At 40.9% G+C, this 26,595-nt stretch overlaps 1 protein-coding gene across 1 annotated transcript; it reads left to right on the forward strand.

Annotated features, from left to right (window-relative positions):
- The first annotated feature begins 7,877 nt into the window (after positions 1–7,877).
- Positions 7,878–22,577, forward strand: URAD (ureidoimidazoline (2-oxo-4-hydroxy-4-carboxy-5-) decarboxylase). The gene is made up of 2 exons (XM_020997249.1): positions 7,878–8,148; positions 18,767–22,577. Exons 1-2 carry the CDS (start codon positions 7,974–7,976, stop codon positions 19,117–19,119), a joined length of 528 nt encoding a protein of 175 aa, XP_020852908.1. The 5' UTR covers positions 7,878–7,973; the 3' UTR covers positions 19,120–22,577.
- The last annotated feature ends 4,018 nt before the right edge of the window (positions 22,578–26,595 follow it).

The raw sequence follows: 26,595 nt of genomic DNA on the forward strand, positions 1-26,595 counted from the left end.
TCCTAATATTCTAATCTAACTTTCAGTCTCATCAGCTTTACTTTTGAAACAACGCAACCTCTACTCTGACCAAACTGGTGTACTCCTTGTTCCTGGTCACATCAAGAACACTTCAGCCTCCCTTACCCACCCATCCCATGGCCCTTCCACTTCTGACCACTTGTATAAATCTCACCTTCAATACCAAAGTAGAGTCCCATGCCCTCTGGGAGGCCCTCCTCCACTGCCCCAGACCCCAGCAATCAATCTCTCCCTCTTTTGAGCTTCTGTAGGACCTATAACCTGGATGATTCATTTGGCACTCAGCTTAAACTTCTCTGCACTTATCCTTTTATGCATGTGTCCTGTCTCCTCAACTCAACTATGAGGCCTTTTATGGAGAGACCATGTCTTACACTGGCCCCCGGTCTAGCAATGATGCGGGGGGCTTTGCTGTCCTGATGAGCAGTGTTCTCAGGACTGTCAGTCGCACTTACTTACCCCTTTTCTTGCCTGGGTCAAACCTCTTTCTGAACAGTCACCCAATCTTCCCCCTCTGGCATGACTTTCTCTCCAGTGTCTCTCTTAGCTTCTCCACTTTGGAGAAGTAGTTTTCCTTTCAAATCAGCCCTGGAAGCATTGGGTAAGAAAGGGCTCCAATACCAGCCCAGTGAGTTGCAAGCCCCTTTTGCAGTCAGATGACTGACTCATTGCCCCAGGAGAATTGTCTAATATGTTCCTTCTCCCTTGTGAAATTATTTTTTTAAATCAATTATTCTCTTTTCTTTATATCCAAGCCCCCAGAAAAGGAACTACTCTGGCAAAATAACACCTCACTCTCTCTCTCTCTCTCTCTCTCTCTCTCTCTCTCTCTCTCTCTGTCTTTGTCTCTCTTCTGTCTCTGTATTTCTCTCCCTCTCTCTCCCTCCTTTCTCTCTCTGTCTCTGTCTTTTTTATCTCTCCCTCTGTCTCTGTCTCTGTCCTACCTCTCTCTTTCTGTCTTTGTCTTTCAATCTCTCTCTCTGACAGTCTCTCTCCCTCTCTCCCTGTCACTACTTTAAGGCTCTTCTACATTGCATTAGAACAAGAATACACAAAGGTCAGCAAAGCAAAACTTCGTTTTCCATAGTCATAAAAACAAAGTAAACTGAGGGACAAAGATGAATATGGGGAAACAGGCACATGCCTTCTCATGAGAGAGGGAAGAAGGAAAAACTGGAGGAAATCAGTCTTGTAGGCCAGCAATGTGTGTGTGTGTGTGTGTGTGTGTGTGTGTGTGTGTGTGTGTGTGTGTGTGTGTGTGGTGACGGTGGTGGGGAGAAGAATGGAGCAGAGGGGGAGGTGTTAGTGGCATAGCATTATTCCCATATACCTCCTGTACAATCTTTTCCCATAGCTCGGCCTGAAACCTGGTGCCAAGCATCTCACAACTATAGCTTCCTCCCTCTATTCTGCTCTCTGTCTTCAGTTCCCCTGCTTACACAGGAGGCTCCTGTCCTTCTCTCCAGTTCATTGCTGCCACTCTGCTGCTAGTGAGTGCACACTCCCTTAGGGTGGGAAGGTTGGTCTGGGAGTCACAGCTGCCTCCCCTGATCATGCCCTCCACCCTGAGGGGAATAAAAAGGACAGAATGATAAGGGACCTCTGCCCCTAAATCAGGCATTCATCTGTAGCATCCTTCTTTTCCTTGACAAAACCAAGATGGCTACATTTGCAAATAACACAAAGCTGCCTGGTACTTATGCATATTGTTAAGTGGTGGTGGTGATAGGCAAGAAACCTATTTGTAACATAAAAATTAAAAGTAGTATCTTTATATTATTAAAAGTTATCCTATCTCTCTGCCAAGTTTCCTCTCTTCCAAGTGGCCTCACGAGGAATATAATAAGGAGTGGTCTCTAGGTAGTCTATGAGTAATAGAACTCTGAAGTAACTTCATCCCTGCTAGCTATCAATGGAGAAATCCTTTTAATGAAAATGGCCCATGTTATGGACTGGATATCTACCCCCATGCCCTCCCCCACTGCTTTTCAGCTTCCTTTTGTATTATTTTCACCCACTAGTTGGTAATCTCCATGAGACTGTGTTTCTTCCTTATATTGTAATCTTAGCACTTAGCACACTGTCTGGGCACATAGTAGACACTCAATAAATGATTATTAACTGACTGATTTGGATCAAAGTGGTTTTTCCTTGGTTCTTGAAAAACTCATTTATGGAATGAAGGCATTAAAATATTGGTGCCTAGGATTAGACACCAGATAGTACAATCAAGTTTTATTATTTCAACACTCATTGTTGGGTAGATTCAAATAGAATGGGTCAAATTATGTCTCCTGAAACATAACTCTTGTCCCTTAATATGACTACCTCTAGTAAAAGCTAAATATAGCACAGTCTCCAAGCAATGTAATAGATAGCAATTTTGTGGAATCCCATAACGCATTTACAGTCAGAGGACCTGATCTCAAATATCAGCCGTATTACTACCTACACAACTGTGGCCAAGGTGCTTAAAACTCTTTAGGCCTCAATTTTTCCATCTGTAAAATGGGGTGACCAGGCTAAATTGCATCTGAGGTGCCTCCCAGCTCTAAATTTATGATGTCATCATCCAAAGCACAGACAGCAAGGTGGCACAGTGGATAGAGTGCTGGGCTTGGCATCAGAAAGAATCATCTTCCTAAGTTCAAATCTGGCCTCAGACACTTACTCTCTGTGGGACCCTGGACAAGTCACTTAACTCCGTGTTTGCCTCGGTTCCTCATCTGTAAAATGAGCTGGAAAAGGAAATGTCAAACCACTCCAGTATCTTTGCCAAGAAAACCCTGACTGGGATCACGAAGAGTTGGACAAGACTGATAAAAGATTGAAAATGATCCACCATAGCAGACAGAGCAAACATATGCCCACGTCTAACGAAGGGCTTTTCATCAATGCAACCAGTAGGTGGTGCCCCAGGATTACTGTTTGCAGAACTAGTCTGGCTCCAGGGGTCAATTCGTTACTTAACTGATAAGGACAAAGGAACTCATCCAACTGACTGAATCACATTTTAAAAATAATCTTCTTGAATGCGGGAAACGACTTGATTTTTCTCTCTTTATCCCCAATGCTTACTTAGCACAATGCTTGGTACTAAGTGCTTAATAAATGTTTTTTTTTTCATTCATTCGTTCCATTTTTCACTTAAAATGATTCAATTTCATCTCCCCTGACTAAAAAGGCAAGTGGCTTAAAGAATAAGGAAGTGTTACAACTATCAAATACATCTGATTTTTGCTTGGGGTCAGATAATATTTTTTCTTGGCCGCTGCTAATAAAACTTCTTGCTTTGAAGAAAATTTTTGTAAAAACCAAGTATTAGGATTTTTTTAAAATTGAGCAACCCACAAAATCAGTACTTAGGTGAGCCTGAGCCCTAAGGATGCTGCTGCATACAAAGTTGTCCCAATGAGTAGTTGAAAATTGCATTTTTTCAACAATTTTACATTTTGCATACTGATTTAATCAATGCAAACAATGGAATAGGGCTGTTTCTGGAAAGATTATTACATTTGATTGCCCACACGCTTTTGGCCGATACTTAGTCACTTCTGCTAACTCTGTAATAACCCCAAAATCATAAGAGCATAGATACATAGTTAGAAGAGACCTTATAGACCACCTAGTCCTTTCCTCTTCTTACACATGAGGAAACCGAGGCCCAGAGAAATGAAATGATTTGCCCTAGGTCACACAGATAGTATTTTGGCTATTTTACTAAGTGTTATACAGATTTACAGATACAAGAAGTCCTCATAAACCACATGGGGGACTTGTAAGTTAGTTGCTTGGATCCCATAATGCATTTATCCAGAACAACTATTCTTTTAAATGGTGATTAGATTCCTGGGGCAGATCACAAAAGTCTACTTAAATGATAACATATTTGAAGTATACTACTATACTAATTAATAATGCTATAGAATCTCATCACCATTCCATAGGAAAACTGTGTCCAGAGGTCCAATTGAATTGCCAGAAGCATCTTTCTCCCTCCTGAACTTTGGGCACAGGGAATGTGAAGTCCTGTACCTCCAAGCAACTACTGCTGACTGTCATTGGGTCATAAGGACATGTTCATTCAGAGGAAATATGTTTAGGAGACCCAGGGCAGGGTCTGCTCTTACACTCTTAAATTACTATTCGAGAATATTCTTCTGTTTTCTCTCTTAATGCTACCAGTCTAATCCTTAATTCCTCAAGGAAACCTGATCATTCCTCCAAGATTCATTGAGTCCAGGGTTTACCAACCTCTTTTCATTTATTAATTCTCAGATGAGATCAGGTTTAAAGCTGAAGAATCAAAGCAAAACAAAATGCTAAGACATTTTGTGGCATTACAAATGCATGGAAATGGTTTTCTCGAGGCACCACAGTAGATTCTTAGAAGATTAAAAAAAAAAGATATCTGTTGAATTAAATTGTCTTCTTATGTTATCATACGATGACTCGCTTTGTTTCAAATCAATTTAATTGTAATAAAATAGATTGTTTTTTATTACCAATAAGGGAGAGGTTCTTAGATGGTTTGGGATTTCCTTACCACTTGTCCATTGATTCTGGCCTTCTGTCGTGATAGTGTTGTAGCTGTAGGAGGGCTGATGAAGAGTCAAGATGAGAACTTAACAAAGGGACTTTCCAGCTCCCTCTAGTTCTTCATTGCCTCTGACCTGTCTTGATACAGCAAACCCTACCACAGAGCAATTCTTAGCTGAGGTGAAAAACTAGGACTAGGGAAGAGGCTTGGGATGGTGTTTAATCCTGGCACTGGAGGTTACAAGGGGAGGCAGCACAGGATGGATTTCAGAGTCTGAAACATTGAGGTAAGAATTAGGAGAAGAAAGAGGGGAAGAAACAATGTGCGAACAAATAAGGACATATGCAATAATTCTGAGAAGTGAGTATGAACAACTAAAGAGATCAAGAAAGGCTCTCTGTAGGAGATGGTATTTGAACTGAACCTTGAAGTTTTCTAGAGAGTCTGAAAAGCAGAAGGGAGGAGGGTAGTGCAAAGACACAAAAGGAAGAAAAGGACTGAGGAGTTAAAGAGACAGCAAGGAGGCCTGTTTGTCTAGACCAAAAATAGAATGTAAGAATTAGAGCAGTGTATAATAAGGCTGAAGAGATAGAAGAATCAAAGCCATTCCCCAGTTGATAAATGGTCAAAGGACATGAACAGGCTGTTTTCAAGGGAAGAAATCCAAGCTATGAATAGTCACATAAAAATCCTCCAAATCACCAGTAGTTAGAGAAGGGTAAATTAAAACAACTCTGTGATTCCCTTAGACTGGGAAAGTTGACAAAAAAGGAAAATGATAAATATTGGGTGAGCTATAGGAAAGCAAGTGCATTAATGCATTGTTGGTGGAGCTGTGAACCAGTCCAGTCATTCTGGAAAGCAAGTTGGAACTATGCCCTAAAAGTTATCAAATTGTGTATATCCACTCACCCAATGATACACTACTAGATCTATACTCCAAAGAGATGAAAGAAAAAAGAAATAATAATAACTAACATTTACATAATGCTTTAAAGTTTATAGAGTGCTTTACAAATATTATTTTTCCCTCACAATGATCCTGTGAGATAGGTGCTGTTATTATCCCAATTTTACTGATGAGAAAACTGAGGTGGACAGATGTTAAGTGACTTGCCCAGGTTCACACAGCTAGTAAGTGTCTGAGGCTATATTTGAACTCAAGTCTTCCTGATTCCAGGCCCAGTGCTCTGTGCTCCCTAGGAAAAGGGACACACACACACACACACACACACACACACACACACACACACACCCTTTGCAGTGGCAAAGAATTGGAAAATGAGAGGGCATCAGTCAACTGGGAAATAACCAAATAATTTATGGTATATAATTGAATACAATTGTGCCATAGGAAATTATTAAGGGGACAATTTCAGAGAAACTTGGGAAGACTTGTATGAAATGATGCATAGTGAAATGAGCAGCACCAGTAGAACAAGTTGCACAACAACAATGATATTGTATAGACAAACAACCTTGAAAGACTTAGGGACTCTTACCTACATAATGATTTACCATGATTCCAGGATTCCAGAGATGACTGACTCATGATGAAACATGACACACAAGTAACTCAGTATAATTGAGGCATATTTTTTTTTCTGGACATGACCAATGTGGAAATTTGTTTTATTGATTATATATATTTATATCATGGATTTTGTTTTTCTGGTGAAAGGAGAGGGATAGAGAAAGGAAGCTAATTTTCATTGACTGAAAAACTAAGATTTAAGTTTTAAAATGCATCTGAAGAGGTAGGCTGGAGCCAGATGATGTAGGGAGTTAAATGCTAAGCCAAGGAGTTTGTTTTATTCTAGAGGCAACTGAGCATGGGACGAACAGACTTAAGCTTGTTCTTTTGGCCGGAGCGTGGACAATTAATTGGCAAAGGGAAGGCAGGCATCCAGTTGAGTTGTCTCAACAGTTAGACATGAGGAGAGAGAGATTCGAATGACTATAGCAATAGCCAAGTGAGTGGAAAAATGAGACTGATTGGGAGATGTTATGGATACAAAATCTACAAGACTTGGTAACTGACACACAAGATTTATTTATTAATCTGATGCTATTTCTTCTTACTTTTTGAAATTTGATTGTGAAGTAACAATGAAGTTGATAAGCTTGATTTTTTTTTTGCATTCGATATTCAGTACTAAAGGGAAAATTTCAATTTTTCTTTTCTAGGTCAAAAGCCATCTTGCTTTTTTCTCTTCTCTTCCTCTTTTATTTACATGCCAAAAAAACAAGGGGGCATGGTCTTTAATGGCTAACACCAATTCTTTTATATGTAATGTTATATAATGTATATTATGTTAGATATAGTTCATATATGTGTATGGATACATACATATACACACATTGGGGGTGGAGGGCAGAATAAAACCTATGATTTCATTGGTATAGGAAACTGCTGAAGAGGAAATTCCCTCTACAAATCCAGATCTGCAATTGCTGTGCAGCTTAGAGCTTCAGAGAGTTACCTGGAGCACTGAGAAGTTCAATGACTTGCCCAGTACATGTCAGAGGTGGTATTTGAACCTAGCTTTTATGACTCTGAAACTAGTTCTTTGTCCGCTACCACACCAAGCTTTCTCATGCATATGTACACACACACACACACACACACACACACACACACACACGCTAAAAGAACTGACTGAACAACTGATTAAAAAGAGAATTTTTCCTCAAAAAACAAACACACAAATGGTATTTGGGTAGTGTAGAAAGGGCCAGTTTCAAAATCAGGAAGACCTGGACTCAAGCCCATCTTCCAGCAGTACTAGCTTTAGGCAAGTCATTTACCCCTGGGCAAGAGACTTGAACCTAAGTCTTGCTTCCTTGGAATTCAGGTTGCTTCTTCACAGGTATAGAAATAGACATGGAAATGGATATCGATACAGATCTATGAATTGTGTGTAGGAGCCAGACATCAAGAGGAATAGCCTACATTGGATCATATGCCAAGCTCATTGCCATAAATTGCTTTTCTTTGGTTCCTAAGAGAAAAATAATCTATAGCATGATGATATAAAACTATTGATGGCACCAATGCTGGGTATAATTCAAATGCTTTGAATGACAGGGCTCAAAGATTACAAATAGTCTTGTCCCCTCTCCCAACCCCATCCCAAACAAGCCCTTATTATGTCAACAAGTTGGCAATGTTTAGCTGCACATATCTCCTCTGCCTGACTTTACCTCTCTCCATGGTGTTTGTTCATTACACAATATTTCCTGTTCACCTTCACCTGAGGGCATTTAAAACATTCCAAGCTGGTAATGCATGCAAACAAGTTTTTTTACCTGCATATTCAGCAAATAAAACCAAGTTAACTCTGTGGATGACATTCATTCTTTCTCCGGCTCTCTGGTGGGACTTTGCTGTTTTTCCTGCAGAAAGTGAGGCATGGATATCCAGATGGTCAATTCCATGGACTTTGGGGAGTTTGTTGATGTTTTGGGGAACATTATAGAGAAATGCCCCCTGATTGCAGCAGCCATCTGGTCCCAGCGCCCATTCACGGACTTAGCTGATTTAGAGAAGCATGTGTTTGACTTTATCGAAGCCCTTCCACAATCAGGTAAGTTTCTGTTAGACTGAGATATTAGTCAGTTTGGCTTAAAACATTTTTATCCTTTTTTTAAAAAAAGTTAAAATGTATTTGTCTTAAAGTTGAATAAATTTCTGTTGAGACTTAGGAATATACAAAGTGTTGTACAAAGTGTGGAATTACATGTAGTTTATAGTCTGAGATCAAGTGGCTCTCAGATATTTGAGATAAGCATTTAAAAGACTAGGGGAGCAGCAGCTGCCTTCCCTCTATGACTGCATGGACTAAAGGCTGCTGTCTGGTTCTGTCATTCAGTTCTAAGGTTGAAGGTCAAGCTCAAGTACTTCATTTTCTCTTCCACAAAATGATCTTACTGGGAAAGTCTTGAGGGCAAGGGAAGAGACAGCTCAGGGTGAGATTCTCTCAAGAGCCCACAGGAAAAGAACACATGATTGATCCTTTCTTTGAGCAGCGCTAGGCTGAGCAGGGCAATGAGAGAGAGTTAATTTTGATCCGCTTTCTTCACCAGAGGGCTGGGTGGAAAGAGATGAAGATTTTATGGGACCTAGTGGAGAATAGATAGGGAGGATGAAGAGGGAGGCCAGAGTCCTAGAGACGCAAAGGATGACGTAGGCACCTGGTTCATGCTGCATATTTCAGGAGCCAAATCCCAACTCTTTATTCCATCCTTCCTCCCTCTTTAGGAAAGGCTGAAATAAATCAAAAGGTGATTGGAGAAAGGGAAAGTCTAACCCTAACCACAGAAGATTCTAAATGATGATCTCAAGTTAGCGAAGAGTCTTATTTTTATCATAGGGCAAAGCACATATATATCAATTATTCCCAAGCCTTCATTTTTGGCAGCCAAGGGTGGCTCTGTCAAATTATAACTCCAGTATTAATTTAATGGGACAGCTAGGTGGCGCAATGGATAGAGCACAGTGCTTGGAATCAGGAAGACTCATCTTCATGAGTTCAAATCTGGCCTTGGACACTTACTAGCTATATGATCCTGGGCAAGTCACTTAACCCTGTTTGCCTCAGTTTCCTCATCTTTAAAATGAGCCAGAGAAGGGAATGGAAAACCACTCCAATGTCTTTGCCAATAAAACCCAAAAAAGTCCACGAAGAGTAGGACATGAGCAAAAAATGACCAAATAACAACGGTGGAACTTTAAGGTTTACAAAAGGCAGCTAGGTGGTACAGTGGATAGAGCATTGGCCCTGATGTCAGGAGGACCTGAGTTCAAATCCGGCCTCAGACCAAACACTTGACACTTACTAGCTGTGTGACCCTAGGCAAGTCACTTAACCCAATTGCTTATATATTTATGTTTACAAAGTGCTTTGCTTATAACTACTTTATGAGAGACACACTAGATAGAGAGTAGGGAACCAATGATTTCATTAATATAGGGAACTCTGGAAAGAAAATCACCTTGACCAGTGGGGGCTAGCACCTTTTCTGTAACTTTTATAGTCAAATATCTATAAATCTTAGTGATTAGCCTTGATCAGACAGGTTAAGTGATTTTCCCAGGCTCACACAGCCTTTATATAGGTAGGACTTAAACCCAGGTCTTTCTGCCTCCAAAATGAGCTCTCTGCTCACTAGACCATGTGACTTCTCAGATAAGAGAGCAATCTGGCTACGTCAGTCAACCAGGGCTGATTTGGATGATCTGCTTAGCTAAGTCAGTGTTCTCTTACTGTCTGCACCCCTTTTGATGTAAAAGGATGTCCATATAAAAATACAAACTTCACTGAGACGGTACTTCAGTCAGAGGCATGCAAATAGCTGTGCTCTCCTGCCAAACTGAGCTCCAAGGTCCAAGAGGGAGATGGTATGAATATCCCTATTTTACAGACAAGGAAGCTGCGGCTCAGATGTTTAGCTATTTATCCATCACACTCATGAGTAGCAAAGCTGTGTTCTGAGCCCAGGTCACTTGATTCCAAGTGCAATGTTCTTTGCTTATAGTGGGCTAACTCTGGATTTGGAGCCAGAGAACCTGAGTTCAAATCCTGCATCTGCTACTTGTTACCTATAGGACCTTAGGCAAATCATGTCACCTCTCTGGGCTTTAGTTTACAGGTCAACCCCCTACTCAATAAACCCCAATCACTCCCTATTACCTCCAAGATAAAATAAAAATAAAAGCTCGTTGGCATTCAAAGCCATTCACGAACTAGCTCCCTCCCCCTGCCACCAACTCCCATCTTTCTAGTCTTCTTACACCTTACTCCCTCATATCCAGTAACACTGGCCTTCTGCCTGCTCCATGAAGCAAGACACATTATGTCTCAGCTTTGGGAATTTTCTCTGTATGTCCCCTATGCCTGGAATGCTCTCTGTCCTCCATTCCAACTACTGATCTCCCTGGTTTCCTCTAAGTCCCAACTAAAATCTCACCCACAGGAGGCCTTCGTTCTCAGTTCCAGTGCTTTCCCTCTGTTAATTATCTCCTATTTATCCCACATATAGCTTGCTTTGTATATATTTGTTTACATGTTGTCTCCCCCATTAGATTGTAAGCTCCTTGTGGGCAGGGGCTCTTTTTGCCTCTTTTAGTATCCATAGAACTTATCGAAGTGCCTAGCTCATAGTAGGTGCTTACTAAATGTTTCTTGAATTCAATTAAATTGAATCTGTAAAATGAAAGGATGGACTAAATTCCTCTAATGTGTCTTCCAACTCTAAATCTTTGTATGATTCCTGTTGTCAAGGGGTATTATGAAATTGGGGCAGGGCTAGGCAAAGAATTAATGTTAGTTCATTCTACAAAGACAAAAATCAAAGGTTGACAGAGCTGGGAAATTTGAGAAATTGACTAGTCCAGTACTGTCAAACTCAAATGGAAACGGCCATACGTACCATAAGGATCCCTACAGTCCACATATTGACTTAGAAAACCACAGATTGACATTATCTATGTACTATTTTATTTTAAAATTTACCTTAAATATTTCCCAATAACCGTATGTTTAACACCTCTGATCTGGTCCAAATCCCTCATTTGACAGATGGAGAAACTGAGATCCTGAGAAGTAAGAAAGATTTGCCCAGGTCACATGGGAAATTAATGGCAAAAATAGTTCTAAAACCCAGGATTCCCAATTCTCATTCCAGTAATCTTTCTATTGTATCATTTTGTCTTTCTTTGCCGTGATCTAATGGAAAGAACAACAGCCTCAAAGTCAGGATACCTGGGTTCTAGTTCTAGTTCTCATGTAACAACTTGCATTTATTTAATACTTTAAAAACAAGCTCATTGATATCTTTTGTTTTTATATTATTTTCATTTCCAAATATATCTCACCTTTTCCCTAATCAGAGAGTAATACTTTTGAACAAAGAATAAAAAACAAAGAGATAAAATGCAAAGAATTTTTTAAAAATCAACTACCACATCGATGGAGCCCGACAGTTTGTGTAATGTCCCTCATCTATAGTCCCCTACTTCTGCAAAGAAAGGTTGGTGATTATTATAATTATGCAATATTTGGTTGCATTTTTGTTCTTACAATTTACCTTGTTGTAATCATTGTGTATATTGTTTTTTCTAGTTCTGCTTACTTCACTTTGTGTCGCTTTATGTAAGCCTTCTCATGCTTCTCCATATTCTTGATTGCATTGTTTCTCTGGGTGCAGTAATATTCCACTATATTCATAGACCACAATTTTTTTTTAGTCATCCCCCACTCTATGGACTTCTCCTTTGTTTCCAGTTCTTTGTTCTTACAAAGAGCGCTGTGTTTTTTGTGTGTGCACGTATACATTTATATATACATACATGTATGTACACATGCACATACATGTATATATATATAAGCTTCTATCAGTAACCTATCTTTCTATCTTTAACTTCCTTGTGGCATATGCCTACCAGTGGTCAAAGGGTCTAGACATTTTGGTCACTTTCTTAGTATAATTCAAATTGCCTTCTGGGATGGTTAAATTCACAATTCTACCAATTGTATATTAGTGTGTGTGTGTGTGTGTGTGTGTGTGTGTTTACAACCCCTCTAACATAGACTATTGCACTCTTGTCAGTTTTGCCAATTTGTAGAGTATGAAGTGAAACCTCAGAGCAGTTTTGATTTGCATTCTCTTATTACAATATCAGACAATAAAAGGAAGTCTAAATCCTGGTAAAGTTGAAGATTTATTCATTCTTTCATTGAAATTTAGTGACCACTGGTTGTATATAGTGCCATATTAGAAGCTGAGGAGAAGTGAAGATTGGGATCATAAAATTATGAAATTGAGAGATAGAAGTAACTTGATGGAGCATCTGTTCCAAATTCTTCTTTTATCAGTTGTGGACAGCCCTTGTCCTCAATGAATTTACAATCCTATGGCGGGAAATAAGATATGTACAGCAATTACTCTTAATACAAGATGGGATGTAAAAAGTGCCCTAAGAGTAGTGCCAATAAAGTGCCATAGGAATTCAGGGGAGGAGGGAAGCTCCTGGTTGGGTGATCAAAGAAGACTTAGACTTAAAAGGTACGTAGAGTTCTGAGAGTGGGGGGAGGGGAGGGGATTTCAGGCATAGAATTGACAAAGGAGGAGGTATTTTCAGGCAGCAATGAGTTTCCAGTTTAGCTGTCACCTAGAGAGCCTTGAATATCAAACTAAGGAATTTGGATTGATTTTGATAGACAATAAATATCTTTGTTTGGAATTTCATTAAAATTATCCTATAACTAAAGCTGTCTCTGTGTGAATATGTCCATACCTTGTGTATGTATGTGTACATGTGCATACCTGAGCATATGTAAAAAGGCACATGCATACATATATCACCAGAGAAACTTTAAATACATGAATGTTTCATGTATTTGACTGAAAAGTCCTAGAAGGGAAGGGGGGAAAAAAACCTCCATAATTGATTAACTGGAAACCTGAGGTGAGAGCTAAAAATCCAGTTTCCAAGGGAAATCGAAAGACTGGGTAAATTTGGTTAAGCTATATTGAGTACTAGCCAGTAGGTGGCAGGCCAGGATCAGCATAGGTCTCTGGCCTGGCTAGTGGCTTCTTTACAAGCTCTTTTAACTAAATACTTGAGCTCAGAACCTAACTGGCCAATAAACTGACAACAATAACAACAACAATAACTAACATTTATACAGCATTTATTATGTACCAAGTGCTGTGCTAATAAAAGTTAAAGTTGATAAATGTACAAAGCATTTTAAGCACCTTATCTTCCTTATCTTCTCTGATACTTGAAGCAAGGCTGTGAGCTAGGTAGCTCAAATATTACTAGTCCAGGGCAGCTAACTGGTGCAGTGGACAGAGCACTGGCCCTGAAGTCAGGAGGACCTGAGTTCAAATCTGGCCTCAGACCAAACACTTGACACTTACAAGCTGTGTGACCCTGGGCAAGTCACTTAACCCCGACTGCCTAAAAAAAAATACTATCCCTATTTTACTTATGGGAACACACACACACACACACACACACACACACACACACACACACACACACACACGAACAACTACCATTATCTTCCCTCAATAAGCTTATAGAAGTTTTAGGGGAGGGAGATTACATTTGTCTGGAGGAGGATCAGAGAAGTCTTCCTGCAGAAGAAAATCCAGATGAAGGTAACTAGAACAGTGAAGGGTCTGGTCTGGAAGCAGCACGATAAAATGGAAATAGTTTTGGACTTGGACCCAGGAAGGCCCAGGTTGAAATCCTGCCTCAGAAGTGTACTACATGTATGACCGTAGGTGAGTCACTTACCCTCTGGGCACCAGTTTCCTCACCTGTAAAATGAAGAGGGTTGATCTCCAAGGTCCCTTCCAGATCTGGATCTATAACTGTGATATAAGGATTGGTTGAAAGAACTAGCTATGTTAAGCCTGGAGAAGAGAAAAATTTGGAGGGGACCCACATACACACACACACACACATATATATATATATATATATATATATATATATATATATATATATGTATATATGTATGTGTGTGTATGTATATATGATAGCTGACTTCAAGTGTTTGAAGATGTGTCAGATGGAAGAGGAATCTGCTTGGCTCCAGAAGGCAGAAGCAAGAACAAATGCTATCCTGAGAATTACTTTCAGGTATGGATTGGACTAGTTGTCCAATTGAGGCCCCTTCCAGGTCTAAATTCTGTGATTTTGTGAAGGAAGTGGCATAGTTTGATAGGTGAAAATGAGGAAGATAGAATCAGTATGTTCCAAGAGAGAAAGGAGAGAATGAACAAAGGAAGAGAGGCCAAAAGGTTCCAGGTAAGGAGTTATAATCCTGGGTCACACCAACTTCCCCAAAGCCTGTTTTTAGTTCTCTTGTACCTATTTGGATTTATTGTTACTTCCTCTGTTAGCATTGTCATTAGGACTCAGGGCTTTCCAGGACTTGAGGGTGACATGGGGTAGAGGCAAAGTGTCTGAGGCAACTCATGAAGATTTAGACATTTATAGAAATAAGGATGTATTCTTAGGTCATCTTGGGGAATACCTTGTTTCATTGGTATCCACAAAAGAGTACCATATCTAAAAGAAAGTTTTAGTAGGATGGGTGGGTGCCTGTAGCAGATTTATAGGAGAACATTAACAAGAGACATATAGGAAGTAGATATGAATGGGTTCAGATCTGCATCTTTGGAAGAAGTACCCACCTAATGAAACTTCCTATCCACGTAAGTATAGCAAAATGATTTATGGGACATTCTGGGTCTGTCTTCTCCTCAAGGAGTTGGGGTTGAACAAGTGTATGCCTGCCACAATTTTCTTGTAGGTCCCTATACTGCCAATGTCCTTCTTTACCCTACTCCCATCCCTCTCTTCTATCTCTTCTCTTCTGTGCCCTTCCCATCTTTCTTTTCTTGGTCATAAAGGTAATTCTATAGTTCCTATTTCTCATCTCCTTCACCTGTTTCCTTATTTGAAAAGTTTTTTCTTTCTTTCTTCTTTCTTTCTTCTTTCTTTCTTTCTTTCTTTCTTTCTTTCTTACTTTCTCCTCCTCCTCCCTCCTCCTCCTCCTCCCTCCTCCTCCTCCTCTTCTTCCTCCTCCTCCTCCTCCTCCTCCTCCTCCTCCTTCTTCTTCTTCTTCTTCTTCTTCTTCTTCTTCTTCTTCTTCTTCTTCTTCTTCTTCTTCTTCTTCTTCTTCTTCTTCTTTCTTCTTCTTCTTCTTTTTCCCTCTCACTGCTCTGTGATATCTCCCTTTTCTCTTGGCATCTTCTTTGCTGCCCCTTCAGAGACTTCCCCTACTACTATCCTACCTAGTCCTTACACAAATCTTCTCTTCTCTTCAAGCAGCTTAAAGGAGTTATGGCTTGGGAGCAAGTGATACTCAAGAGAGAAGAAAAGAGTCTTCCTAGAGATTTCTCCAGGAAAAGCTTTTCCTCTAAACTCTTCTTACAGACAGAGTTATACTAGAAATGGTCCTAGACTGAGAGTCAATAGACTGGATTTTAGTCCTAGCTCTGATAATAACTGTGTTTGACCTTGGCAAGACATTCCCTGTGGACCTCAATTTCCCCACCTATAAAATAAAGGAATTGGGTGAAATAATCTCTGAGGTCCCTTTTCAACCTTAACTCAGTGATTCTATGATCCTCTGATTGAATCAACCTAAATTCTAGTCCCACTTCTGTCAATAACTTGGGAAACAGAGTAGTGGGAAAGAGCATTGGTTTTGGAGTTAAAGGACCTGTACAGTTTAAGTCCCTGGTCTCAATTTCCCCATATGTAAAATAAGGCTGTGCTAAGTAGTTTCTAAGCACCCTTTAAGTTCTAACATTCTGTGATTCAGTAACACTACCTCTCAAGACCTCTTTAGCCTCTGGAAACTCAGTAACAGGTGATTGGCTCCCTTCTCCACTCCAGTCCCCAGGCATTGCTGCTGCCAGATGTTTGGCAGCAGGACAGGCTAAAGTGGTGACTGCCATCTGTTGGAGTCTGTGCCAGCCAACTGGAGCTAGGGAATGAAAATGGAGTTAAACACCAAAAGAAAGAGCTTAAAAAGATACACATGCATATCCTTTTATACATATATGTATGTATCAGACGAACACATTTTCAACTCTTGATAAATATTAACAAGGAGATATATTAACTAGTACAAGAGGGGATAAGGAAAGAAAGGAAGTATATGGGGGGATGGAGGAAGTAAAACCAAAGTAAGATTTAAGAAAAAGGGAAGTGGACCCCAAAACATAGGAATTTCCACCACTGATACCCTCAAAGACCAATGGACCAATCTGACACTTGAAGGGGCAAGAAATAAGAAGGGAGGGGAAAGGGAAGAAAGGAAAGACATTTATTTTGTTTAGTCATTGTATTCTACCTTAAGAGGAAAGTGGGGCTCCTTGAAGGCATTATTATCCAGGGATAGCTATGACTAGGGTCCTGGAAGAGGCTACTTCAATAAAGTTTCCAATATCCTGTCTCTTGCCTTCTCAATGGGTGAAAGAGCAGCTGGAGGGAAGGAGATAATTTGGAACTGAAAATAAAAATTAAAATTTTTAAAAAAGTTCCTGAAGCTTTTTGAGGCCAAATCCCCCCCTTCACACCAAAGTATGTTCAATCATCAACCAGGGTAAGCTAGATTCGGGAAGGGCTGGCTCTTCCATTCCACACCAGCCCTGCATCACCCTTGAGCTCTCAGTTCAGATACATTGCTTCATCTAGCCCACACGTTCAAGTACAGCAACGTTTGATTCAAATAAATCCAGTACTTCACACAGTGGTAGATAACTGGTGCTGCCTATACTTCTTGTATTCCCACCATGTGATTTGTGTCCTATGGGACAGAGAACATCAAATGATGGGGACAAACTTTCTATTCAATACAGGTTTATCTTGCTTTCTTAGTAACATGTTCTTGAGCAGGTTGTCTATAAACAGTGGAAGGGATAGGGATAGGAAAGGCAGCCAGTCACCTAAAGGGAAACACGTGGGTGGAAGTGTGTTTAAGGAAGGACATTTTTATTAAGTGTTATAAATCCACGTATTTTAGTGTCCCCAAATTCAGCTTTCCATCGCAGGTAGGTATTTATTTTATGTCCTCTGGAGTGACAACGGAATCTCAGAACTTGGGAGTTGATGGGGTGTGTGCAATTTTCAAATCCTGCCTGAGTAAAATGCATCAGTCTGTTAAAAAAAAGTTTGTAAATAGAACCTTATTTTAAAATGCACAAATGAAGCCATCTATTTAAAGAGTTTCTATGGTTATTTCTTTTAAGTGAATAATTCTGTTGCAGTCACTTCAAATTTTCCTTTTTTTTGTTAACTTCTCTTTGTTATCTATTCTGCTCCTCCTCCCCATCCCGTTTTGCATAAATAAGGCAACCAGAATTAACAACAACAATAATGGAGTTGTTAATGATCTTTCGTCTTCACAGTTCCTCATTTTTTCCACCTCCTTCTCTACAGATTTTTAATTTGAAATCAGACAAAATGCCAGGGCTTTTGTGCTGCCGTTCTAGCTGAAGGACAACCCAGGTTCCCTAAACTTAAAGAAGATGAGGAAGGAAACTGAACTGTTTTGTTTTCTGTTCTGTCGGTACATTATGTCCTAACATAACCAATTTAACCCCACTTTCCTAATCAATTGCTCCTTATATTCTTTTTCCAGGAGGTGCAAACTGTGTCACAGAGCTACCAAAGGGCCAGGCCAGTTGTCTCAGGGCAAACACATGAAAAATTCCTGCGATTTCATGTCTATTGATTCTAACCCTTAAAAGATCGGGGGCAGTTAGCTCCCGGTGAAGCTTGAGTCTGGGATATCTTTGGAAAGGGCGGGCATGGCCAAGGGACGAGGGTGCAGCTCTTCTGGGAGGAGGGAAGCAGGCTTTAGTTCAAAGGGCCAGAGAATTAAAGCTGGAAATAAGTTTCGTTGCAGTTAATCATCTGCATTGCCCTTTGGCTGTCTGATTCTAGAAACAGAGAACTGCCACTTGGGATCACAGGTTCCTAGGGTGTTTATTTGCGAAGGGGAATAGAGGCCCCATGTTTGATCAGATACCTCAAGATGGTACGCCGAGGTCAGGCTTTATCCCGGGCCCTATTCCTCTTGGAACAGAGTTAAATCCAATCTGATTCTGGAGTATGGACTCCTCTGTCCCGAGATCAAAGCCCCACACCCCCCTACCTTGGTCCCCAACCTCCCCCCATCACTCCCTATGGAGTGGCTTTGAAAAGGTCTAACATGTTCAGAGCTTCTTATCTAGTCTCTGCTCCGAGGCAAGCCATAAATTCCGGGTCCTCTCTCCCTGGCTGTTCCGCCTGAAGGTCTCTGAGGACTCTAGCACAGCCCCCTTCACCGCCCCCCCCCCATGCCTTATAGCAGACTCCCCCCTCTTTCCCCCTGGAGTGAACTGAAACCACTGGAGGAAGGAAGGAGAGATCTGGGATATTTTAAGAGATAGGCGCATCCGTTACCGAAAGTGTTCCCTCTTCGCAATCCCAGGACACCCTTCCCTCTATTCAGCCTCTTCTCTCACTACTCCCCCGCCCCTTCCCTCAGCTCCATCCCTTCCTCTCCTCCAACCACAGTCAACTCTCCTTGATCGATGCCCTGGGGAATCAGATTAAAGCCGGCCTGGGGGGAGCCGTGTGCTGGGAGGCCCGCAGCACAGCTGACTCGGGGCCTATACGTCTTTCAGGGAAAGAAGGGATTCTGAGGTGTCACCCAGACCTAGCGGGCCGGGAGCTGCAGCAGGGAACGCTGACCCCGGAGTCCCAGCGGGAGCAGAGGGGCGCGGGTCTGAGCAATCTGGGACCAGAGGAGAGACGCCGGCTGCGCGAGCTCAACTGCGAGTATAAGGCGCGCTTTGGCTTCCCCTTTGTGATCGCGGCGCGGCTCAGCGACAAGGCCACTATGATGAGGGAGCTGGAGCGCCGACTGCACAACCAGCCCGCCCGGGAGCTGCGCGCAGCCCTGGCTGAGGTGCGCAAGATCTGCCACCTCCGCCTGGAGGACATCCTGCGGTCTCCGGAGGACCCAGCCAAACTGTAGCACTCTAGCGGGGCGGGAGTAGGAGGGGGAGAAGGGGGGCGGTGACAGTGGGAGGAGGGCAACGGAGGAGCCTAACTTCAAGGTAGAAAATAACCTTGTCCAGGTGCCTATCCAAAAACAGGCTGCGAACTCACAGGTGAAGTGTGCGCATCATGAACTGAATTGGGCAGTCGAGGCAACTACCCAGACACGTCCAACTCTCCAATTCAATGGGTCACAGTAGCCTGAAATTTAGGTGGGCTTTGCAAGGAATTAGCCAGTTTATTAATAATGCGTGGAGACAAGAGGCAGCATGGTGTAGTGGAGAACTGGTCTTAGCGTCAAGAAGACCTCTGTTGAAGTCTCAAACATTTCTATCTATAGATATCTATCTCAAACACCTCTATGCATCCCTGACTGTGTGACCCTGGGCAAGTCATTAACCTCTCTATAAGACTATAAATCGCAGAGTAATTGCTGATCTGCATTGACAGACATTTCTCTCACTGTGGGTTCTCTACCTTAATGAAATTAAAAGTCTGGACAGTTTTTAAAAGTACCAGAAATAGTTATATAGTTCCTTTAATAAAAAGCGTTTTCCTTAAGAAAAACCATGCAAGGTAGATGGTAGACATTTGTTACTTTTTTTTTTTTTAACAGATGAGCAAGCTGATGGTCAGTGAGTTTGAGCCACACAGTTAAGGGGGGGGAGGCAACGAGGCGGATGAAGTTATCTCAATTCTTCTTCTCTTTGAGCTTGTTGACACAAGACCCCATGGATTCTTAAGCTCTTATCTTACTACGTATTTTCCAACCTGCTCCCAGTAATCCTGGTGGAAAAGGGAGGCTTTTTTTTCACACCCTTGTTCATTTGTTTTTTCTTCCTCCTCTCAGACTTGCTATACACTAGGTGTTTGCATTTGAGGGGAAATTTTGCTCTTTCCTTAGGCATCCAACAACAACTGCTTTAACAGAAAAGGGCTTGCTCGTGGATGGTGAGGGAGTGCTTAGAGTACTATTTCAGAGGATGGAGGAATAATGATGAGAGAGAAGTGGGCTAGAAGGAATAGCTGCCCTGAAGACTTGGGGGAAGGGAACTCCTGGGAGAACTACAGAAAGCCTTTGGGCTTAGTCGCTTTAGAGAGGCTTCTCTTCAAGAATGGCTACTAGTTCAAGAGCTTGGTGGATCTTGGGTATCTGAGTTGTGTGGTTTCTGTATGTCGGAGTAAGGAACCAGCCGCTTCTAAGCCATTGTTCAAGGATAGGGGAATACAGGACTAGCTACCACAGTCACACTATTGAACCTTTCTTCTGCTGTGCTCTAAAACACCAAATGAAATCAATCATTCAATGATTTTTATTGAGTTTACAAGATAGTGAGCTGGGCTTTGTTGGGATACATTTTTAACATCTGCCCGAAGCCACACAGCTAAGATCCTCAAGGATCTTGCAATCTAGATAATATAAAGAAATTGTTCTCCAGAAAAGTATATATTGGCAGACCAAGTGACTCTCCTAAATTAGCCATTTTCGAATGCTGATTGCTCTCCGGGGATTTGCTGCATCTAGAACTAGAATAAAAAGGAATTCATCAAACATTATGAACAATTAATGTGTTACCCACTAGGTGTTTTATTCTTCCTGCTCTTCAGTCAGTCACCAAATATTTATTAAGTACCTATTAGTTGTCTAGCACTGTGCTAACATGCCTGGCAAAGACAATGTCTGGGGGGTGGCATCGAGGAAGTATAAACTCCAATGTGGCTGATGTGCCTTACATTCATGCCTGAGCTGGGCTTTGTTAGAAATGGACCAGAAACTTGGAAGAAAGGCAAGGCAAGGTAGAGTTTACTCCAACCATAGGCCCAGGAGGTGAAAGACATTTAATGGTCACAACATCATTGGAAATTTTAACCTATTCTTTGACTACTCCCCAAATAACAATATCCCATAACTCACATTTGTTTCTGATCTAATTGGTTGATTCCTAATTCAGGAATTTGTTTTTACTTGATTATGCATATTTTACAAGGATTTTTATTTTCTTTTTCAATTTTGGGGAGGAGTTGAGACTGAGAGAAAATTGTTTTTTGTTAGTTGGGGAAAAAATAAAATTATATCTCATTTAAAATCTTCAAAACCCTGTGAGAGAGGGAGGTCAACTATTAGTTTCTCAGTTTGGGGGCCCAGTCTCAGGTTCAGTGGGTTGCCCAAAGTCACTTACCTAGTAAGTAACAGAGCTAGGGCTTCAATTCAAGAAAATCCAGTTCAGTACTCTTTCCACAATATCGTATTTGTAGGCAGGTGAGTTGGAAGGTTGTCTTCCTTTCTAAGCTCTCTGAAAATTGAAGTAGCTATGAGTGTGCATAACTTTCCCCTTACATTGGAGCCCCATCTTAGAACTGTAAGAGTAGGCAGTGAGACTAGTTATTTCCAGCCATATCACATATGGACCTAACCTTCATAGGGGTTGGATATTCCAGAGGCCAGGGCTTTACAGTGGCTTTCTACAAGACAACCTGACAGGTGAACAGCTGCCTCCAAAGCCTGAAGGGGATTCAATTGACCAGTTTTAAATTTGGGGGGTTGGGAGTTTGAAACCATTGCCCCATGTTGTATAAGGAAATTGATTCATACCTATTAATATTATTTGAAAGCCTAACCACTATATGAAAAATTCTCTATTTTCCTTTTTTTGGCTTTCAAAATAAGATGCAAATGATAGGATTCAAGCCAAAACTTCTGCACTCCTCCCCCTTCCCTTTTGAAAGCATGGGTATTGCACGAATCTGGACCTTTCAAGGACCCAACCCAGGGTTTCCAATGACCTTTCATGAGTTCAAAGCCCATCTAGAGGAAATTGTTTATTCATGTTGACACCCCCACCCCAGTAGAACAGAAGCTGAATCCATTCCTCTCAGAGGAACTAAGAAACTCGGGAGACAATAATGCCTACTCTTGTCCCAGGGATTGGGATCTTCTCATCCTGGAGGTTACCCAGCCGAGAGGTAACTCAGACAGAGCAAAGCCAGGTGAGTGAGGCCGGCAGAGTAGGCACTTAAACCCTATTCCTGGGCGTCACCCTCCTGGTTGCAACACAACGGCTTCGGCTTAAAGAATCACAGGAAAGTGTATCTGTGAAAAGCTTAGATACTAGACAAATTCTCTCATTACCTTACCTCCCCATCTCTCCCTCCCCACTAACTCCTCCATCTCTTAGAAGAAATTGAGACTATTTCTCTCTTGTTCTTGCTGGAGGTGCCAAACACTGAAAATAGTCTCTGATGACTAAGGCCATATTCCTATAAAACACTTTCTTGCTTGGATCCCAAAGTCCCCCTGGTATAGTCCCATCATGTATGTTCTGCTGGTATCTGTTTTTATGATGCTTTCCCTTATCTCTGTTTTTGTGTATGTAGTATGCACAAGGACTGGTATACCACGCGCTAAATAAATGAAAAATCAATTAAGCAAAACAATCACAAGAATAATAATACCAATCGCAATGTCTTTGTCACCTAGCTAAGAGAATCTTAACTGAGCATATGGGACTTTAATCATTTGATTCATTCGTTAAAAATAATCTATAGGAGAATCATCTATGGGGGGAAAATTGATAATGCTGGTGGGACTGTGACAGTAGGGAGTGGGGGAGAAGAGCTGGTTTTATTTTTCCTTTCCATTTTGCTACCTGGCAAAGTCCTCTCCCTCTCCCTAAGCCTGGACTTTCCCATGCTTTAACCTGAAGAGGGATCAGAACTGATCAAGACAGAGACTGATGAAGGTTCACCTCTGCTCTGAAATCAAACAATTAATTAAAAAAGGGGGTATGGCTAGATAATTCTTAAGGCCCCTTCCAAGTCCAGGTCATAAGGCTCTATGATCCTATTCAGCGCACAAAGGATACCAAGTAAAGGGAACTCAGAATAGGAAAAAATACCAGTTTGGGAGGTTTAAAAGCAAAATATTGCACTTACATGCTGGCAGGTAACCAGCAAAGTAAAAGATGAGATAGCTTTGGAGTGGCCCTCAGCTCCCTCTCCTCCCATATGATTTCATTCACATATTTCAGACTTAGTTCCCAAAAGTACTAGTATATCATGTTCATATGATACAAATTAATGAGTTCTTTTGAAAGATGACTATTGTTCAGCTGCAAATCAGAAACATGCTTCCTCTGTAGAGAAGACATTGCATAAAGACCAGGAGGCAAACCCAAATGCCCACTGGCTCTAGATTTAGCATTCTTCAATAAACCCTAGTTAACTGCAGTTACACGGTACCTCCGAGAATCCATGAGAAAGGGTTAGCAAGTTTGGAGAAGAGAATGGTACATAGTCTACGCTTTCTAAGAGCAAACCTAGACTGTATTGGCAAAATGATTCTGTGAAGGTTCAAAGTGCTACATGTAGTGTCTTTCATTGTGGCAAAGAAAGGTTCTCAACAGATGTGATTTTTTTTTTGAGACCTCTTAGTGAAGGGAAGAGAAAGAAAGGGAATAAGCATTTACATAGCACCAAGTATGTACCAGGCACTGTGCTAAGTGCTTTCTTACAAATATTATCTCACTTGATTCTTACAGCAACCTTTTGATGTAGGTGCTATTATTTACATTTTATATTGGTTGAAACTGAGGCAAGCACAGCACCATTGCATCATCAGCTGCATCTAATCAGAAAAATTGTTGATCAAAAAGTGTAGAAGAAAGATTATTGAAAGTAGAAACAAGAGGAATAACATTTCCATATCTTAAACTATATTATAAAGCAGTAATAGTACTAGTTAAAAAAATAGAAAAACGGATGAATGTAATAGATTAAACATGGAAAAACATGGAAAAAAAAGAGATAATTTCCCTCAATAGCTTAGTATACTATAAACCCTAAAACATAAATTGCCTAAGAAAGAATTCCTTACTTGAACAGAATTATGAGAAAAATTGGAATGTAGTCTGTCAGAAACTAAATTTAGACCAACATCTTACACCACATATCATAATAAACTAAAATAGATATGTAACTTGAATATTAGAGGTTATCCCATTTTTTTAATTAGAAAAGAACCAAACCAGGTATCATTCACAGCTCTGGCTTAAAGATTTCTTCTTAACCAAACAAGGGATAGTGGTGATTATAATAGATAAAATAGATGATTTAAATTACAAAAAACTGAAAGCTTTTGAGCAAGACAAAATTAATGCAACTAGGATAAAGAGGAAGGCTGTGAACTGAAAAAAAATCTTTGTATCTAATATCTCTGATAAAAGTCTTATGTCTAAGATATATATAGGCAGCTAGAAGAAATATATAAGAATGAAAACTATTTCTCAATAGATAAGTGGCCATAGTGTATGGACAAAGAAAATAATTATGAACCATTAATAACCATATGAAAGAACACTCCAAGAAGCTAATTATCTCACACTCATCAAATTGATGGCTATTTCAGCCATTTGGCGGTAAAACTGAACACTTCAGCTTTAGATGTGGATGTTCCTCTCACCAGCCCCCACCACAAGTAGAGAAGACAAACTATAGAAGGAATGCAGTTAGTGGTGCAGCAGATTGAATACTGGGCCTGGGGTCAGAGTTCAAATCCAGCCCCAGACACCTGCTAGCTGTGTGACCCTAGGCGAGTCACTTAACCTCTCTATGTCTCAGTTTCCTCAACTGTAAAATGGGAATAATAATGGCACCTACTTAACAGGGTTGTTGTGAGGATCAAACAGGTTTATAAAGGCATTTAGCCAAGTGCCCAGCATGTAGTAGGTGCTATATAAATGCTTATTCCCTTCCCCATTTGCTGGGGGTGGGGGAGGTGGAGGGACATTTTTCATCCTTGGTACGTCTGCTTTCCTGTAAATCAAATGAGGGCAGATGTGTGCAGTTGAGGCTTTTTCCTATTGTTCCTAGATAATATCAAATCTGTTTCCCTTGAAGCCTAATGCATGTGGGCAGGTGGTGGGCTTAGGGGAGACAGCACTGGGAAAGAACAGTTATATTGATCCTGTTGATGTACATTGTTAAACAGATCTGGGTTCTCCTAGTGAATGGGGGTTGAGTTTTCGTTGTTGTTGGATTATAGATTATTGCTGCTTAATAGACCTATGCTAATTTTGATTGAGGGAGCTTTCCAACAGAGCAGTGCTTGGAAACTAATCTCAAAGTGAAGTGAAGATTTGGCAATTATTTTTCAATACTCTCAAGGCTAATATGGATAATTCAGAGAGCCTTCTTTTTCTTTTCTTTTTTTAATTTTGTGGGCCAATTAAGAAAATGCAGACTATGGGTTGCTTTGATGGGCATGGAAGTAGAGACTAAATTATACAGATAATTAATTGTGCTTATCTAAATTTAGGCTTAAAAATATTTCCAACTTAAGCTCTAATCTTAAATAGGTGGCAGAGACATCACACTCTCCCTCCCTGTGCTTGGGGAGCTACAATTGCTATGAGGATCAGGGGTCTGGGAGAACAGGCACAAACATTATAGACCTTTGGAGCTGTGGAGGCCCAGCTGAGTCAATGATCTGTGGATTCAAGGAGTGTCTCATCTCCCTTCTGGGAACACTACCTCCCCATTCTCTTCCCTCCCCCTTCCACTGTGTGCCCCCCAAATACCTCCACCTACGATTTGAAGAACCAGAACCTCAAAAGTGGATAACTCTCATTACCAAAAGCCTTTTGGGCACTTGAAATGTTAGGACCTAGCAGAAGTCACTTATAAAAAAAAAAACAACTCTTTGGAAACAGATATCAACCATCAACATTTTATCTGGATCCCCATCCCTACCATCTGTGTTAGGAATGAAAACTGTGCCTCCATTTCTCTCCACCCTGAATTCCTCCACCATCTCTAACATTACTAATGCCTCCTCTTGGCTTCAATCTCCTCCAGACTTCTGTAAGTTAATGTGACCTCAACTTAACTCTGCCCCTTTTTTCCTTTGGAAGTAAGTTGTTTGGGGGTGTCCCCTTCCATTCAAACTCTTCATTATACAATGGGGGAAGGAAATAGAGTTCTTTTGATTGAGTTAATGTGGCGCATCGTTTTCCAGATTGTATTGGCAAGCCCTGTAATGTTTTGTCCTTAAAAATATTAAACGTGAAATTATGTATATATCAAGGATGCTTACTCTGTGAACCTGTGAATCATACAGCCCATGGGATTTTCTTGGCAAAGATACCAGAGTGGTTTGCCATTTTCTTTTCCAGTGGATTAAGGCAAAAAGAGGCTGTGCCCAGGGTCACACAGCTAGTGTCTGAGGCCATGTCTTTGGGACTTCAGGCCCAGTGCTCTATCTGCTGAGCCACCTAGCTGCCTAAGGATGCTTATTATCTGAAGTATTTTTTCAAAAAGAAAAAAAGGCTTCATTTCCTTGGTTTTGCACAAAAATTTCACTACCACTACCTCTCCTGGAAACCGCACCCCGCATTCTATTCCCTTCCTCAATCTCCTTCCCTCGCTCCCCAAGTATTTATGGCATCCACCTATATAT

The sequence above is a fragment of the Phascolarctos cinereus genome, unplaced genomic scaffold (genome assembly GCF_003287225.1).
Source record: "Phascolarctos cinereus isolate Bilbo 61053 unplaced genomic scaffold, phaCin_HiC Scaffold_726;HRSCAF=1367, whole genome shotgun sequence".
Lineage (NCBI taxonomy): Eukaryota > Metazoa > Chordata > Mammalia > Diprotodontia > Phascolarctidae > Phascolarctos > Phascolarctos cinereus.

Coding starts and splice junctions, on each gene's coding strand:
- URAD (XM_020997249.1), top strand. CDS start 7,974: ATGGATATCCAGATGGTCAATTCCATGGACTTTGGGGAGTTTGTTGAT. Junction 8,149..18,766: donor CGAAGCCCTTCCACAATCAG/GTAAGTTTCTGT, acceptor TACGTCTTTCAG/GGAAAGAAGGGATTCTGAGG.